The sequence below is a fragment of the Oryza brachyantha genome, chromosome 4, assembly GCF_000231095.2.
Source record: "Oryza brachyantha chromosome 4, ObraRS2, whole genome shotgun sequence".
In the NCBI taxonomy this organism is placed as follows: domain Eukaryota; kingdom Viridiplantae; phylum Streptophyta; class Magnoliopsida; order Poales; family Poaceae; genus Oryza; species Oryza brachyantha.
The window spans coordinates 13200259-13213819 of NC_023166.2; the positions used below are offsets into that span (position 1 = coordinate 13200259).

The following is a 13561-nucleotide window of genomic DNA, read 5'->3' on the forward strand; positions in this document are numbered from 1 at the left end:
TTAGAAATTGATTCTAATTCCTTAAATGGATATCTCGTCATTTTTACATGTTATCCAAATAATTATAAAAATAACAAGATACTCCCTCTGTCCCCCAAAAAAAACCAATTCTCCGGTTTCCATGTCCAACGTTTGACCATCCGTCTTATTTGAAAAATTTTCAGAAAATTAGAAAAAAACTAGTCACGCATAAAGTACTATTCATGATTTATCATCTAATAAAACAAAAATATCAATCGTAAAATAAATTTAAATAAGACGAAGAAAAAATTATAAGTAAAAAGTGAAAAATTGGTTTATTTTGGAACGGAGGGAGTATATTTCTATGTGACATATCACTCTATAAATATGCACATTTAAATTCAGTCTCTACAAATAGCAAAAAGAATTGAACTCTGATAACTATAACAGTATTAAGAGTCATATAATTTTTATAAGTTAAATTTTATCCTGTATGCTTGTGTTATGACATATCACGCATTAATTAATCGTCATATTTTCAATTTAATTTCACAACCATTTATAGGACATGTAAGAAATAATTGTATATTATCTCGAGCGTTTAAGGTTGATCAGTTCGATGTATCAATTCACTTATTCACCTGATAAACTTCCTTGTATTTCGTTACCATAATTCCCAAGCTGCTAAATAGTCTCTCTTTTTTTTTACAAAAGGTTGCTTTAAACAATTAAGTAAAGCCATCTTCTAAGTTTAAAATAATTAATATTTAATTAATCATACACTAATATCTTATTCTGTGTGTCATGAAGTTGCCACGGGTTTCTGCTGGATCCAACTCAGCCTAAAAGAGTTTCCCGTACTGGTCAGGGCCAACCGATGCGATCGAACAAAGCACCATCCGTTCAAGCTAGCTTCCTTTGAGAGAGAGAGAGAGTGTGAGAGAGAGGGGGTCTGAGGTTCTGTTTAGATGACATTTTTTTTTGGAGAAGGGGTCACATCGAATATTTGATCGGATGTTGAAAGGAGTTTTCGGACACGAATAAAAATACGAATTTCACGGCTCGGCGGGAAACTACAAGACGAATTTTTTGAGCCTAATTAAGCCGTCATTAGCACATGTAGGTTACTGTAGTACTTATGGCTAATAATGAACTAATTAGGCTTAAAAGATTCATCTCAAGATTTCTCCCATAACTGTACAATTAGTTTTTTTATTTTATCTATGTTTAATACTCTATTTAAATATCAAAAATTCGATGTGATGTTTCTGGAAAAACTTTTTTAAGGAAGAGAGAGCGCTAGCTAGCTAAGTATAAGAAGCTAGGCAATCGGTTGGGTGGCGCCGGCCGGTGGTCGATCGATCGGTGGAGAGAAACATACGTCTCCCCGAAGCAGCGGCCGCGCGGGCACTGCGTTACCTCCGCTTTCACGCGCGCTACGTACGTACGCGACGGGGGAGAGATAAATACTCCGTAGGATAATAGATGGCCCGCACGTTGCCGTCAGATGGTTGGCCGCGAGCGCACCGGGCGTCGTCCTCCTGTCTGTCCTCGCGCGCTCTCTCGCTAGTCGCCAGCCAACTTGGCCCTTGTTTATCGCAACGCTCCGTACCAGGTGGGCATAAATCAATTCGCCAACTTGGGCGTGTGTGGTGGCTAAGACCACGGCTAGGGGGGATGCATGGAGAGAGACTCCAAAAGCGCGGTCTTTTGCATTTCTTTCCCCCTCTCTCTCACTGTCCCCGTCCCCTCTCTCTCTCTCTGCTTGGCTCTCCCCGCCTCGTCCAGTCATCGGAAGCTACCAGCACTAGCCGATGGATCTTCTCTCGCGTACGAGTACACGCTCCCGCGAGTTGTGGCCGCGGCGCGGGAGCAGCGCTCGTGCGTGACAAGAAATCTGGGCCCTCTGCTTCCGGGTGTGCTGTGCGTGTGCAGCGTCCATGCATGGGGGGACGATTACAGTGCACTGGTGATAGTAGTACGAGAGAGACCCGACTCCCAAGTCCCTAGGATACTAGCCCCGACTGACGAGGATACATGGAAAAAAATCACGTGTCAGCTAGCGCGCGCCTGTACTGGTTCTGAAAGCTTTGGGGATAGATAGACGATAGTCATACGAGACCACGGGAGTGAGCATAATATATAGTACACGAGAACTATTATACGAAGTACATATACAGTCTCGAGAGCTTGGACGGAATTTCCCGTTTTGCATGTACGGAGTTGGAGTATAGTAGTAGTAGTTAAGTCTGGACACCGATCGATCGACCACCGGCACACCGCTAACCTTGCCACTTGACCAAGTACTACTGCAGTGTGATACTGTGATCAGTGTACGTACACTAGATGCTCGCTGGCTGTGATTCTATAAACCGTTTCTTCTACCACACGTCTAGCCCAACACAACGCGCGCACGTTTAGACACGGAGAGAGAGATCGACTGTGCAGACCACGGGGTGCAAGTTGGAGAAGACCCAAATAAACAACTCTTCCATTATTTACGAGCCTATAAATACCGATAAGAACGGCTGACGCATAAACGGATAATTGACGATCCAAATGCAACGAACGAACCCCCCCCCCCCCCCCCCCCCTGCCGTGCCAGCCGCGCGGGCGCGGTGCCGATATGATCGATCGCGTCCCTTAACACGCGGGCCCCGGCGGGCGCGCGGCCAACCACCGGCTGGATCACCCAAACCGGCGGCGGCTGCGCCTGCGCAAAGCTAGCCTCTCTCTCTCTCTCTCTCTCCCGCGCGCGCTCGCCGCGGTTGCGCGCGGCGGTGCCCGGTGGTGGGGTGCGTGGTGGCCGCGGTTTCCAAATGCGCAGCGTGGGGGTCCCGCGTCGCCGGGACGAGACGACGCCCACTTGCCGCTTTCAGCAAGAGGGGGAGGTGGGGGGTGTAGCACTGTAGCCCGCATAGGACGATCCGCGTCCACTTGTCGTCCACGTCGCCCGCACCCGCGTCCCGCGCGCGCACGGCCTCCACACGCCCCGGCCCCCGAGACCGTATCACGAGCGAGTTTTTTTTTCCCTCCCTCTCCATCCTTTATTTCCTCTTTTCTCTCGCGAAAAGCCACCAACCAATCCGGTCGCTGCACCCCCGCTCTCGCTGATCAGTAGTCGTTCGTTGGCTGGCTCGCTGCGCTCGCTCGCTCGCGCTTCCTCGCTTGACTGCGCCCCGCCCGCTCGCTTTGCTGCGCTCACCCGGCACGCGACGAAAAGGCCGGCCTCAAAAGCGACACCGAGCAGCGGCGCCCTCCCCTCGCGCGCGCGGAGAAGGTAGCTAGCTATACTATAGCACATGAACCCGGCGCCGTCGAGGCCGCAGCGGCAGAGAGGAGGGGGGATGCCGTCGCGCTACGGCGGCGGCGGCGGCGCCTCGGAGCAGGTTGGCGGCGGCGGCCTGCAGTTCTTCGCTGACGCGCCGCCGCCGGTGGTGGAGCGGGGCGGCGGGGCTGCTGCCACCGCGAGGACGTTCTTCCCGGTGCCGGGCGGCGGAGGGGAGCAGCCTACGGAGCGCGGGATGAGGCAGCACCAGCACTACGGCGGCGGGAGCGGTGCCGAGATCTCGCTGGGGCACGGCCACCATTTCCATCAGTTCGGCGTCGAGGCGAAGGACGGTGGCGGCGGCGGCGGCGCCGACCAGTCGGCGTTTCTGGCGCGGCACAACAGCTCGCCGCCCGGGTTCTTCTCGAGCCCCGTCATGGATAACGGTAACTGATGCACTCTCTACTCATTTAGTCCATTCTTGTGTGCCTTCGATTTCGCCGTCTTAATTCGAGTTTGCAATGATCTAACCACGGTTGTTCTTTCAGTTGAGTGATTGGTATTTCGATTTGTTCACTCTTCGGTTTACCTAGCTACTGTTTCTCGCCAGATTTCTTCACGCATATATATGACTTTGCATCATATCATTCCTGCTCCTTTTACTGTAGTTTCTGTTATGGTGTGAGTCTAATCAAGAGTGATCTAGCTTGTCATTCTTTTTTTTCCTCATTTTCTTGAGATTTGAGTGCCTTTGAGGAATGTTTCTGGGTGTATTACTGTGCAATGTAGTCGTCCAATACATTTGCAACAGCGCCTTCGTTTTTTCTGTTATATTTACGCCGCATGCATGTGTTCATTATTAGCAGCTGCCCACACCGATTAGTGCAATATTCTTTCAGGGGGCAACAATTATTTTTTACTCCATTTTATGCTGAAAAAAAAAGCAGGCCGATCAGTCTAGCGAGGGTTTAGAATACCAAAGGGTGTTCGATGTTACCAAGTGCAAACTCAAGTTGCTTCGCCCAATAATACCTTGCTATATATGCGCATGCTTTTCAATTTGAAAACCCAGGCCCTATTTTGATCAAGATAATTACTATGTACCGTACAAAGTGAAATATGATCAATTACGTACCTTACAGAAGTGAAATATATATGATCAACAAATTATCTTGTTTGTAAGCCATCCGCAATTAAAATATATGCATATATATTATAGCCTATGTAAGAAACAAGTGGTTTTATATCCATGTCCTAGTATCTTTATTTTCTTAATGTCATCGCATTCTAATGTGTTACTTTTGTAGCTAGTGCTAACAAAACCACAATAATATCGTAAACAAATTAATTACATTAAAACGAATAGATATATATACACACATAATATTATTTATATGTGTCCTATCTATAAGTTTTTAAATTAAAGATGTCGATAATCAAAGTATATATATATATATATATATATATATATATAAAAAGTATATCCGAGTATATATATGTACTGTACGTGTGCCCCTTGAATTTCACTCTTTGACCGATAAGAGTGGACCTAATTTGATTCTGCAATCTGCTGATTTCACCAACTATATCCCATGTTTTGTCTTTGATTTGTTTTATTTACATGATATCTTATGGGTTGCTTTCAAACCGGCTAGAATTATTGGATGGAGAAACTACGGGCTGCATGCATAGTTACGGTGGTTTTGTGGTGGGGGCCCACGCAAAAGAGAAAAATGTGTGGGTCCTTAGCATTGTGTAACCGCATGCTTTCTTCCGCATGTTTTTTTATTTGAACTTACTAAACTAACTATTTTAATATATTATTAATATTAATATAGCATTTGCTTCGCTGATAGCCTAACGCCATTCTACCACTCTCCTCTCTCCTCAATGTTCGAGGAGATCAGTTGTACGTCCTCTTTATATAGTAGGTTTTACTTAACGTGGCCTATCAACCCTCCACTAGATTATCTAAAACTAACACAATATGTTGTCCACTTGTCCTTATCTTAGTAAAGATCTATTTAATGTGTGTGTACTTTCCGTCTCTCATTAGATATAAAATTGAACATATAACTTGTTTATAATACGTATTCTTCACCCTCCACTAGATATAAAATTCAATTAATACACAACTTGTTTGAAATATGTATATCTACCGTGTGGGAGAAAGAGCCAACACTTTTTTTTCCCCAAATATCCGCTTTTATTGGTGGTTCGTCAAACCTGTCCATTTGTAACACATATGGCCTACACTTTAAGAGACCGTTTTTTCTGCTTACTTATCGTATCCATAACTTTTTGTTAGGAACAAACAGTGACGCTCAAGCTAATAGGGAGAACACCATGCAGGGCCTCATGCATGTGAACATACACGACAATGCTGAATTATGCCGTTGATCAAGTTGCTTGCATATCCTTATCCTTGAAGAAAAGGTCGCTTTTCCTTGAATTCTCTCTAGCTAGCTAGTCTCAAATTCAGTGTCTCAAGTAGGCCAAGATGATGCGCTGATAGTCGCAGTGTCTGCTCCCTCCATCCCAAAATAAACCAATCTTTCACTTTTTATCCTCGTCTTATTCAAATTTTTTTATGATTGATATTTTTATTTTTATTAGATGATAAATCATAAATAGTACTTTACATGTGACTAATTTTTTTCTAATTTTCTGAAATTTTTTTAAATAAGACGGATGATTAAACATTAGACATAGAAACCGGAGAATTGGTTTTTTTTTTAACAGAGGGAGGGAGTAGACTCTAGAGATTGATTAACTAATGAGTACGTCAACCTAGCTGAAGGCCGACGGAGACCCAAACCCAGGAGCTAGCGCCGGGGGCTGGACTACGGCCACTTGATATTGTCGAACGTAAGCTAGCATACGCCTTGTTCAGTTTACAAATTTTTTTTTAAAAAAACATCATATCAGATATACGAATACACATTTAAAATATTAAATGTAGTCTAATTATAAAATAAATTATAGATTTCGCCAAGAAACTGCAAAACAAATCTTTTGAGCCTAATTAATCTATCATTAGCACATGTAGCTAGGTTACTGTAGTACTTAAGGCTAATTACATACTAATTAGGCTCAAAAGATTTGTATCATGATTTTCTCCGTAACTGTATAATTAGTTTTAATGCCCCATTTAAATGTCCAAAAATTCGATATGATATTTTTAGAAAAACTTGTTTTTGAATTGTTTGGCATAAGTCTTCAAAAAAGTTAATGTTTTAAAAACGTAAGCTAGCTTAGGTTACGTCGGGTCCACTAACCTCACTCGCATACGAATTGAAAGTTCCGCCATCCGCCGTCTAGGTTCAGTTGATCTCTATCCTCCGTGCATGTACATGTACCGCAGCCAACCAAAATCAAGGAGGTGATGTCGACCATGCATGGGTCCGAGCAACCACTAGCTAGTGACATATACTCTAGGGAACCAGAAAAAGACTATATATGGATATTATTCTCCTTCTTATTACACCAGGGAACAACATCAAGAGAAAGTCTTTTGTGGGGTTTCCCTTGAGTCCTCCTCTTTACAAACCTAAGGGAACAAATTCTTTCCCTATGGTTTACAAGGGCTAGGAACTAACGGTCAGGTTTCTTGCGTAGCGTTGGTGGTTAGTATGGATATATTAGGAGGTTGTTTGTGTCCGTTAAGTTGATTAACATACGGTAGGGATAACTTTAACTCAAGAGAAACTCATGATTTCATAGAACAGTCAAGGAGAAATAATTCAATTTATCGAAAAGTTGCACACATACAACTGCATCTGATATATGCTTTGTCCCTCCTATAATATAAAGATTATATTCTTTTATGCAAAAATTAGGAAAATAGAAAAAAAATAAGTCATATCAACAAGGTGTAGTTGGAGGAATAATATAGTACGAAGTTGATTTGTGTAGAATATAATATTTTAATAATGGATAAGAAATAAAGTGTTGAATCGGGGTTAGAAAATCCCTTGTATTTTGAAACAACATTTAATGGCTAAATTCGTTATATATGAGATGAAGGGAGTATATCCAGCATCCGTCACATCAAGCATAAACCTAGTATACTAATCCTTCCATCTCAACGTAAAGTTATTTATTACATTCAAGTTTCGATCCAAAATGAAACTATTTCTCGCTAGTTTGATGCTATTATGTCCATCATACCTCTACCACCGACCTTGCTCCTTCCAAGGCTCTATCTCATCTTGCATTAATGAATGAAATTTTCGGCCCATTTGTTTATTCCTCCAAATCAAGATATAAGTAGTTATATTTTAGGGCGATAAGTGCATATATTTTCTCCGTCCAATAATATAGAAACGTTTTAATTTTATCAAAGAAATAAATATTCCTATACTATTGCTCACTTAGATTAAAAAATATAAGATGTCTTTTCACACCGTCTCCAAAACCTCAATGTTTAACTTATAGTCCATAATTATAAAACTAACATCATATATGCGGATCTAATAAAGTAATATACATGACACAAACATATATTTATTGCTAGCTTAACTTTTAGTCAAAATTTTCAAATATTGACTTATATTTTAGGACAGGTACGTGAAGTAATTTTTATCCCCTAATCGTCTTCCATTTAACTTTTTTTCATCTTACCCCACCACTATTTCCATCACTAAACATCCCTCGTGGGCATAAAAAATATTTCTCTCTGATCTTAATTTTTGCTAAACAAACTAGAAATGCTTTTATTACTCGATAGATGAAGCATCGTGCATACAGCATACATATGGGTGTGGCTTGGTGTGTTTATTATAGAAAAACTGCAGTTTGATGAAAATGTTTCTCGATTGTACACTATTGTAAATAGGATCTGCATAGAGGGTGTTCAACCATGCGGATAAAGATTATTAATGGAATAGTGCTATTCACACATTCGGTCTAGCCAAACCACTTCCCTGGGGAGTCACCCTCCACTATGTAGTCTATGTAATGTTCTACATTTTGGTTAATTAGCGTCAGATCATGCTAGCCATGCATGTGAGTTAGCAGTGTAACCACAAATAACATCAAGTAAAATGCACATGCATGAGACGCTATAATGTATTTGATGACTATCATGCATGGGTTAGTCGATTTAATTGAACACTTAATTATATTTAGAGCTTTTTTTTCTATTCTTGAGGAGGTATAAGATACCACTCTTTTCTATGTAAAATTTGGTATCTTCTAGTACCTAAGGTATCAAAAGGTACCAAATTTTACATAGAGAACAGTGGTACCTCTTGGTACCTCCTTAAGGATGGTAAAATTGCTCTTATATTTAACATAAGACAGGAGGATAGAAGTCTCAATCTTCGGCATAATATTTGGTCGCAAAAGTGAATACAAAGATTTACGGTGAACACAGCATTTTAACGAAGATTCATTTGTATATAACTAGTTATGATATTGTTTGTAGGAATTAAGGTTTAGATAATAAATAGTTGTGATTGGTTGATATGAGAAATTGTGTGAAGAGATTAAATGATAAATTTTTATGATTAGTTGAGATAGGGAAGTAGGTGGATAAATAGTTGTATCTTGGGACAAATTTTAAGCCTGCAAGTACCTATATTTTGATATGAAAGTAGTATTAACATCAAAATATGTGATATTTTATGGAATGAAAAATCCACACACCACACCTATAATTTTGAATGGAAGTCAGACTTAGCACCTTGAACTTTAAAACAAAAGTTCTAGTCTCTCGATGCGTTGAAATATTTATTGTTCTCATAAACCCCTAAAGTTAGTTGTGGGGTATTTTTTTTGTAAGCCCCAAACTTTCTCATAATTATGTGGAAGCTTAAATTAGTGGTTTTGACAGACTAGGATGACATAATGACACTTTGCGAACTTCTGCCCTCAATTTGACCATATGTGACACTTGTTGGCATTGTGTTGGTCCTTGGTCGTATTTAGAGAAAGATGGTTAGATAAGGAAATATTTTGATGTGTTTTTCGATGATTATGGATTCTAAGCAAGACTACCAATCGTGTGTATGTCACTTAGAGAAAACCACTAAAGGTCATATAGATAATATTACAAAGTTCAGAGGGCATATGCTGAGTTATTTCTCCTTTATAGAACAAGTTAGTATTTGGGTGCATGTTTCTTTACAACATTAATATTATTGGGGTGTTTCTGAACTACACATTGATCAATTATGTGAAATTTTTTTGGGGGAAACTAATGCTACACTTTTGATCAATTATGCTACACTTTGATAAATTATGTGTCGAAACAATTTAACACATGTAGCGAATTTCCAGATGTCGATCGTGTGGGCGGACACAGTTTAGCATTTTTTTATTAAAAAAATGTGCGGATTATATTAACACAGTGATCACCATATGTCTCTTATCTATGGAACAGGTTTCTCATCGAGTGGTAGAGCAGGGTCGCTTGGTGAGGTTCGCCATGCCGCCATGAGTAGCAGCAGCAACAACAAGAAGATGAAGGCCCCGTTGAACTTCGCTAGCAGGCAGGGCTCCCTCTCCCAGATATCCGAGGATGGCATCCCGGACCTCACCGACAACATGCACGGCGGCGCTCATGGGCGCTCGGAAGAGAACGTCTCCACCGACCATGTCGTCCGCTCCTTCTCCGGTGGGTTCTCCATCGGATCATGGGAGGACTCCAACTCCATTGTGTTCTCCACGTCGACGGGCAAATCCGGTGTGCACGGCAATGACGACATCATTGCCACCCTTAGCAACTATGAGTCACAGGTAGGTAGCTGTTTAATTTATCTTAATTCATTTTCTTTCTTTTCTTTTGTGTGTGTTCAGTGGAATGATATATGATATATATAAATTTCTCCTGCATTGATTAATCTGAATGCCATTAGTTGAATCCTTGTTGCAAAGCTGTTTAAACTTAAAATCCGGAATATATATAGGTTCCAAATAACATATATAGTGATTTCTGCATAAATGCATATGCTACACATTAGCAAGCTAGAAAGCAAGATCAACCTCTGAAGGTATAGTTTCTTCGGTTCTAAACTGATACCTAGAATTATACTAGCTAGAACTAAATTAAACTAGGAATTATATTTAATCTGCATATCTATGTACTATATGTGTGAGAGAGATATGTGGATATATGGATATGTAGTGATGTCATGTTTTGTATATAAATCTGCAATGCAGCTTGTTGCGCCTAGGGAGATGGCTGGCGTGGAGAAATACTTGCAGATGCAGCACGACCAGGTGCCATTCAGAGTACGGGCCAAGCGTGGATGCGCGACGCACCCCCGGAGCATCGCGGAGAGGGTACGTATACATACTTACACTTTCTTCACTGATTCTACGCATTAATTATTCTACTATTCTTGCACTAAGTTTTCGTGTAGCTGGACGAAGCATTGATTAACCTAGCTTGGTTGGAGTAATGTGTGCTATAGATCAGCTAGTATAAAACGATAGATAGTATCGGTAATCTTTCAAGATGATCTTCAAGATCAGCTAGTATACATTAACCTAATTTTTTGGAACATTATTTTTTCCATCCTTGATTAGGTACCACTATTTTTTATGTAAAATTTGGTAAAAGAAAAATGCTCAATTTTTTGATAATGTTTTCTTCATGTTTTAGCCATCGAACTAATTGTACTTTCTCCTCTTCCTCGTTTTCTCTCCCAATAAATGAAGTGAATACTAGACGTTTAATCTGTCGTCCATAAAAATTATGAGAAATTTTAAATCCATAAGAATGCATCAGAAGATATCAGTGTTTTCTGTGTAAAATTTGATACCAGAAGGTACTAGATTTTATATAGAAAATAGTTGCTCAAGGATGAGAAACATGCTCAAAAATTATAGTTTTTTAGGTCCTACTAGCATTTCTTTACGTAGCTCCTCTTTGTGATCGCGATTCGTGCATGTGAGACTAATGTTCAGGTGTATGATCGATGGTGATATACAGGAGCGAAGAACAAGGATCAGTGAGAAGCTCAGGAAGTTGCAGGCCCTGGTGCCTAACATGGACAAGGTGTGCCATACGTGTTTCGTTTTGTGTGCAGTATATGTTAGCAGTCCTTGTCTGATTTTTTTTTCGTCAGACAAAAATTTTACGGTTGAGATTCTATTGAATTAATGTTATTTTTAATTTCCTTTTCTTCCCAAATTTTGCAGCAAACAAGTACCTCAGACATGCTGGACCTAGCAGTTGAGCACATCAAGGGACTGCAGAGTCAGCTAAAGGTATAATGGCACGCTGGCATATGTGTGTTGCATGTTCAGCAAGGCAAAAACTGAGGAATAGCTAGATTTGATCATTTGAGTTGCCAATATGTTGCACTGTAAAGCAGAGAACCAGGAACAGCACTGAAATTTTCTTGTCTGCAGACTCTGAAGGAAGATAAGGAGAAGTGCACCTGCAGCTGCAACAGGCAAGCATCACGGAACAGATCATCGGCCGACTAAAAAGCACCGTGCCGCAAACTGCAGCGTTGGCTTTGATGGCATTTTCTCCTTGGTCCCCAAAACATGTTTGCCCAGGCAGCAGGAAAGGTATAATTAACAGGCAGCCTAGCGGGACAAGGGGCACCTGTTTCTTCCAACCGAATCAAGTCGTCTGAAACCTTTATCAGTGCGTCAGTCCAATCTTTTCTTCTTCTTTTTTTGTCGTGTGAGCGATCACCCCTTTTGTTGATCTGTAAAAGATTGGAACTAGAACTAGAAATTTCTTCCGTTAACAAGGGGCGCAGCTGCTCTGGAATTTCCTTTTTTTTTTCTTGTATGTTCTAGCTAGCCTGTTGCTGTGGTAAATAGTGATTGGTTTAGTCGGCCGTTGACAAAATAAGCTGATTGTCGGTTTCACGGTATTCCCCACCATCTAGCAAGATTCAGTGATATCATGTTTAGTTCAGAATTTTGGACAATTTTCAAGAAGAATTTCCTTTTTGAATGATCACATGTTGATTAGAGTGCCTCTAACAAAATCTTCATGCTAGAGTGCCCTCATCAGTTGATTAGAGTGCCCCTAACAAAATCGCTGGGGCTATCCATAAATTTTTTTGAAGTAACATGTACAATATTTTCTATATAAATACTAGTTCTGAATATTATTTAAATGTTTTTATATATATAATATATGAAGTATATATATTTATTGATTATTATTATACAGTAGGGTAAGTGTCTTTTCGAAAAGTAACTCTAGCATGAAAATGATTTTAGGGTTCAATTTTTTATAAAAAAATCAACAGCACGGAGATGGTTTCAGGGTCCAAAAAGCAAAATTTTCACTAGAATAGAAAATGGTTCAAAAAGCAAATGTTTCACTGAAGAATTAGATTTTAGATTCCAAAAGTCAAAATTCCACTAAAAACAAAAGGGTGTTAAAAATTAAAATTTTCACTAGAATACAAAATGATTCAAAAGTCAAAATTTTCACTGAAGAATTAAAGTTTATTAGGTTCCAAAAATCAAAAGGGTGTCCACAAATTTAAAATTTTCAATAGCATACAAATTGGCTCAAAAATCAACTTTTAGGACAGAAGAACAAAAGGGTTCAAAAATTTAAAATTTCACTAGAAAACAAAATGGTTCAAAAATAAAAATTTAGGACAGAAAAACAAATGGTTCAAAAATATCAGTAGAAAATGGTTCAAAAAATTAAAAAATTCACTAAAAATAAAATAGTTTAAAAATCAAATTTTAGGACAGGAAAACAAAATGGTTCAAAAAAATTTCAGCAGAAAATAAAATTGTTCAAAATAGTTGAAAAATCAAATTTCAAATGGTTCAAAAAATTTCAGCTGAAAATAAAATTATTTAAAAAATGCTGGCTGTGGGGTTCGAACCCACGCGCACTGCTGTGCAGAAGATCTTAAGTCTTCCCCCTTAACCACTCGGGCAAACCAGCTTACGTTAAATTTGGAAGATAATTAGATATAAGGATAAGAAGAAACCAAAGGATCGCGAGTTGGTCGTCCGTTTCTTTCTCATACGCCGTTCATCGCATGAAACAGGCAGACGCGCGTACGCAAGTTCCCTAAACCGAGTCACCTCTCCGCGCGACTGCGCCGCAGCGCACGGGCCCGTGACGCCCATCACAACTCCCAAGCCGTAACCCACGGCCAGGACGGGGCCCGAGCATATCCACGTTTATCTTTAGAGCAGCTTGGGCTCATGATCCAGGCCTAGAATCCAAATTGCATATAAATGTTATACAAATTTTAGAAAAATATTAAACTTATAAAGATTTAGAACAAGACAATTGATTTGAGTCCAGGATATTGCTCGTGGTTGGTTCTGCCCCTACATACACCGGTGCGCCGTTCACCCTGTGATCCCTCACCGATCGAGCACTGG

The 13561-nt window shown here is 40.3% G+C and overlaps 1 protein-coding gene and 1 non-coding gene across 2 annotated transcripts; one reads left to right on the plus strand and one right to left on the minus strand.

Moving 5' to 3' along the window:
* Nucleotides 1-3214: 3214 nt before the first annotated feature.
* Nucleotides 3215-12116, plus strand: LOC102717522 (transcription factor bHLH129-like). Its single transcript, XM_006653490.2, has 6 exons — nt 3215-3675; nt 9615-9970; nt 10394-10516; nt 11169-11234; nt 11378-11446; nt 11591-12116. Exons 1-6 carry the CDS (start codon nt 3264-3266, stop codon nt 11666-11668), a joined length of 1104 nt encoding a protein of 367 aa, XP_006653553.2. The 5' UTR covers nt 3215-3263; the 3' UTR covers nt 11669-12116.
* Nucleotides 12117-13029: 913 nt separating this feature from the next.
* On the minus strand, nt 13030-13112 carry TRNAL-UAA. The gene has a single exon. It is a non-coding gene; the product is annotated as a tRNA-Leu (tRNA).
* Between the last annotated feature and the right edge of the window lie 449 nt (nt 13113-13561).

Coding starts and splice junctions, on each gene's coding strand:
- LOC102717522 (XM_006653490.2), top strand. CDS start 3,264: ATGAACCCGGCGCCGTCGAGGCCGCAGCGGCAGAGAGGAGGGGGGATG. Junction 10,517..11,168: donor CCCGGAGCATCGCGGAGAGG/GTACGTATACAT, acceptor GGTGATATACAG/GAGCGAAGAACAAGGATCAG. Junction 11,235..11,377: donor TGGTGCCTAACATGGACAAG/GTGTGCCATACG, acceptor CAAATTTTGCAG/CAAACAAGTACCTCAGACAT.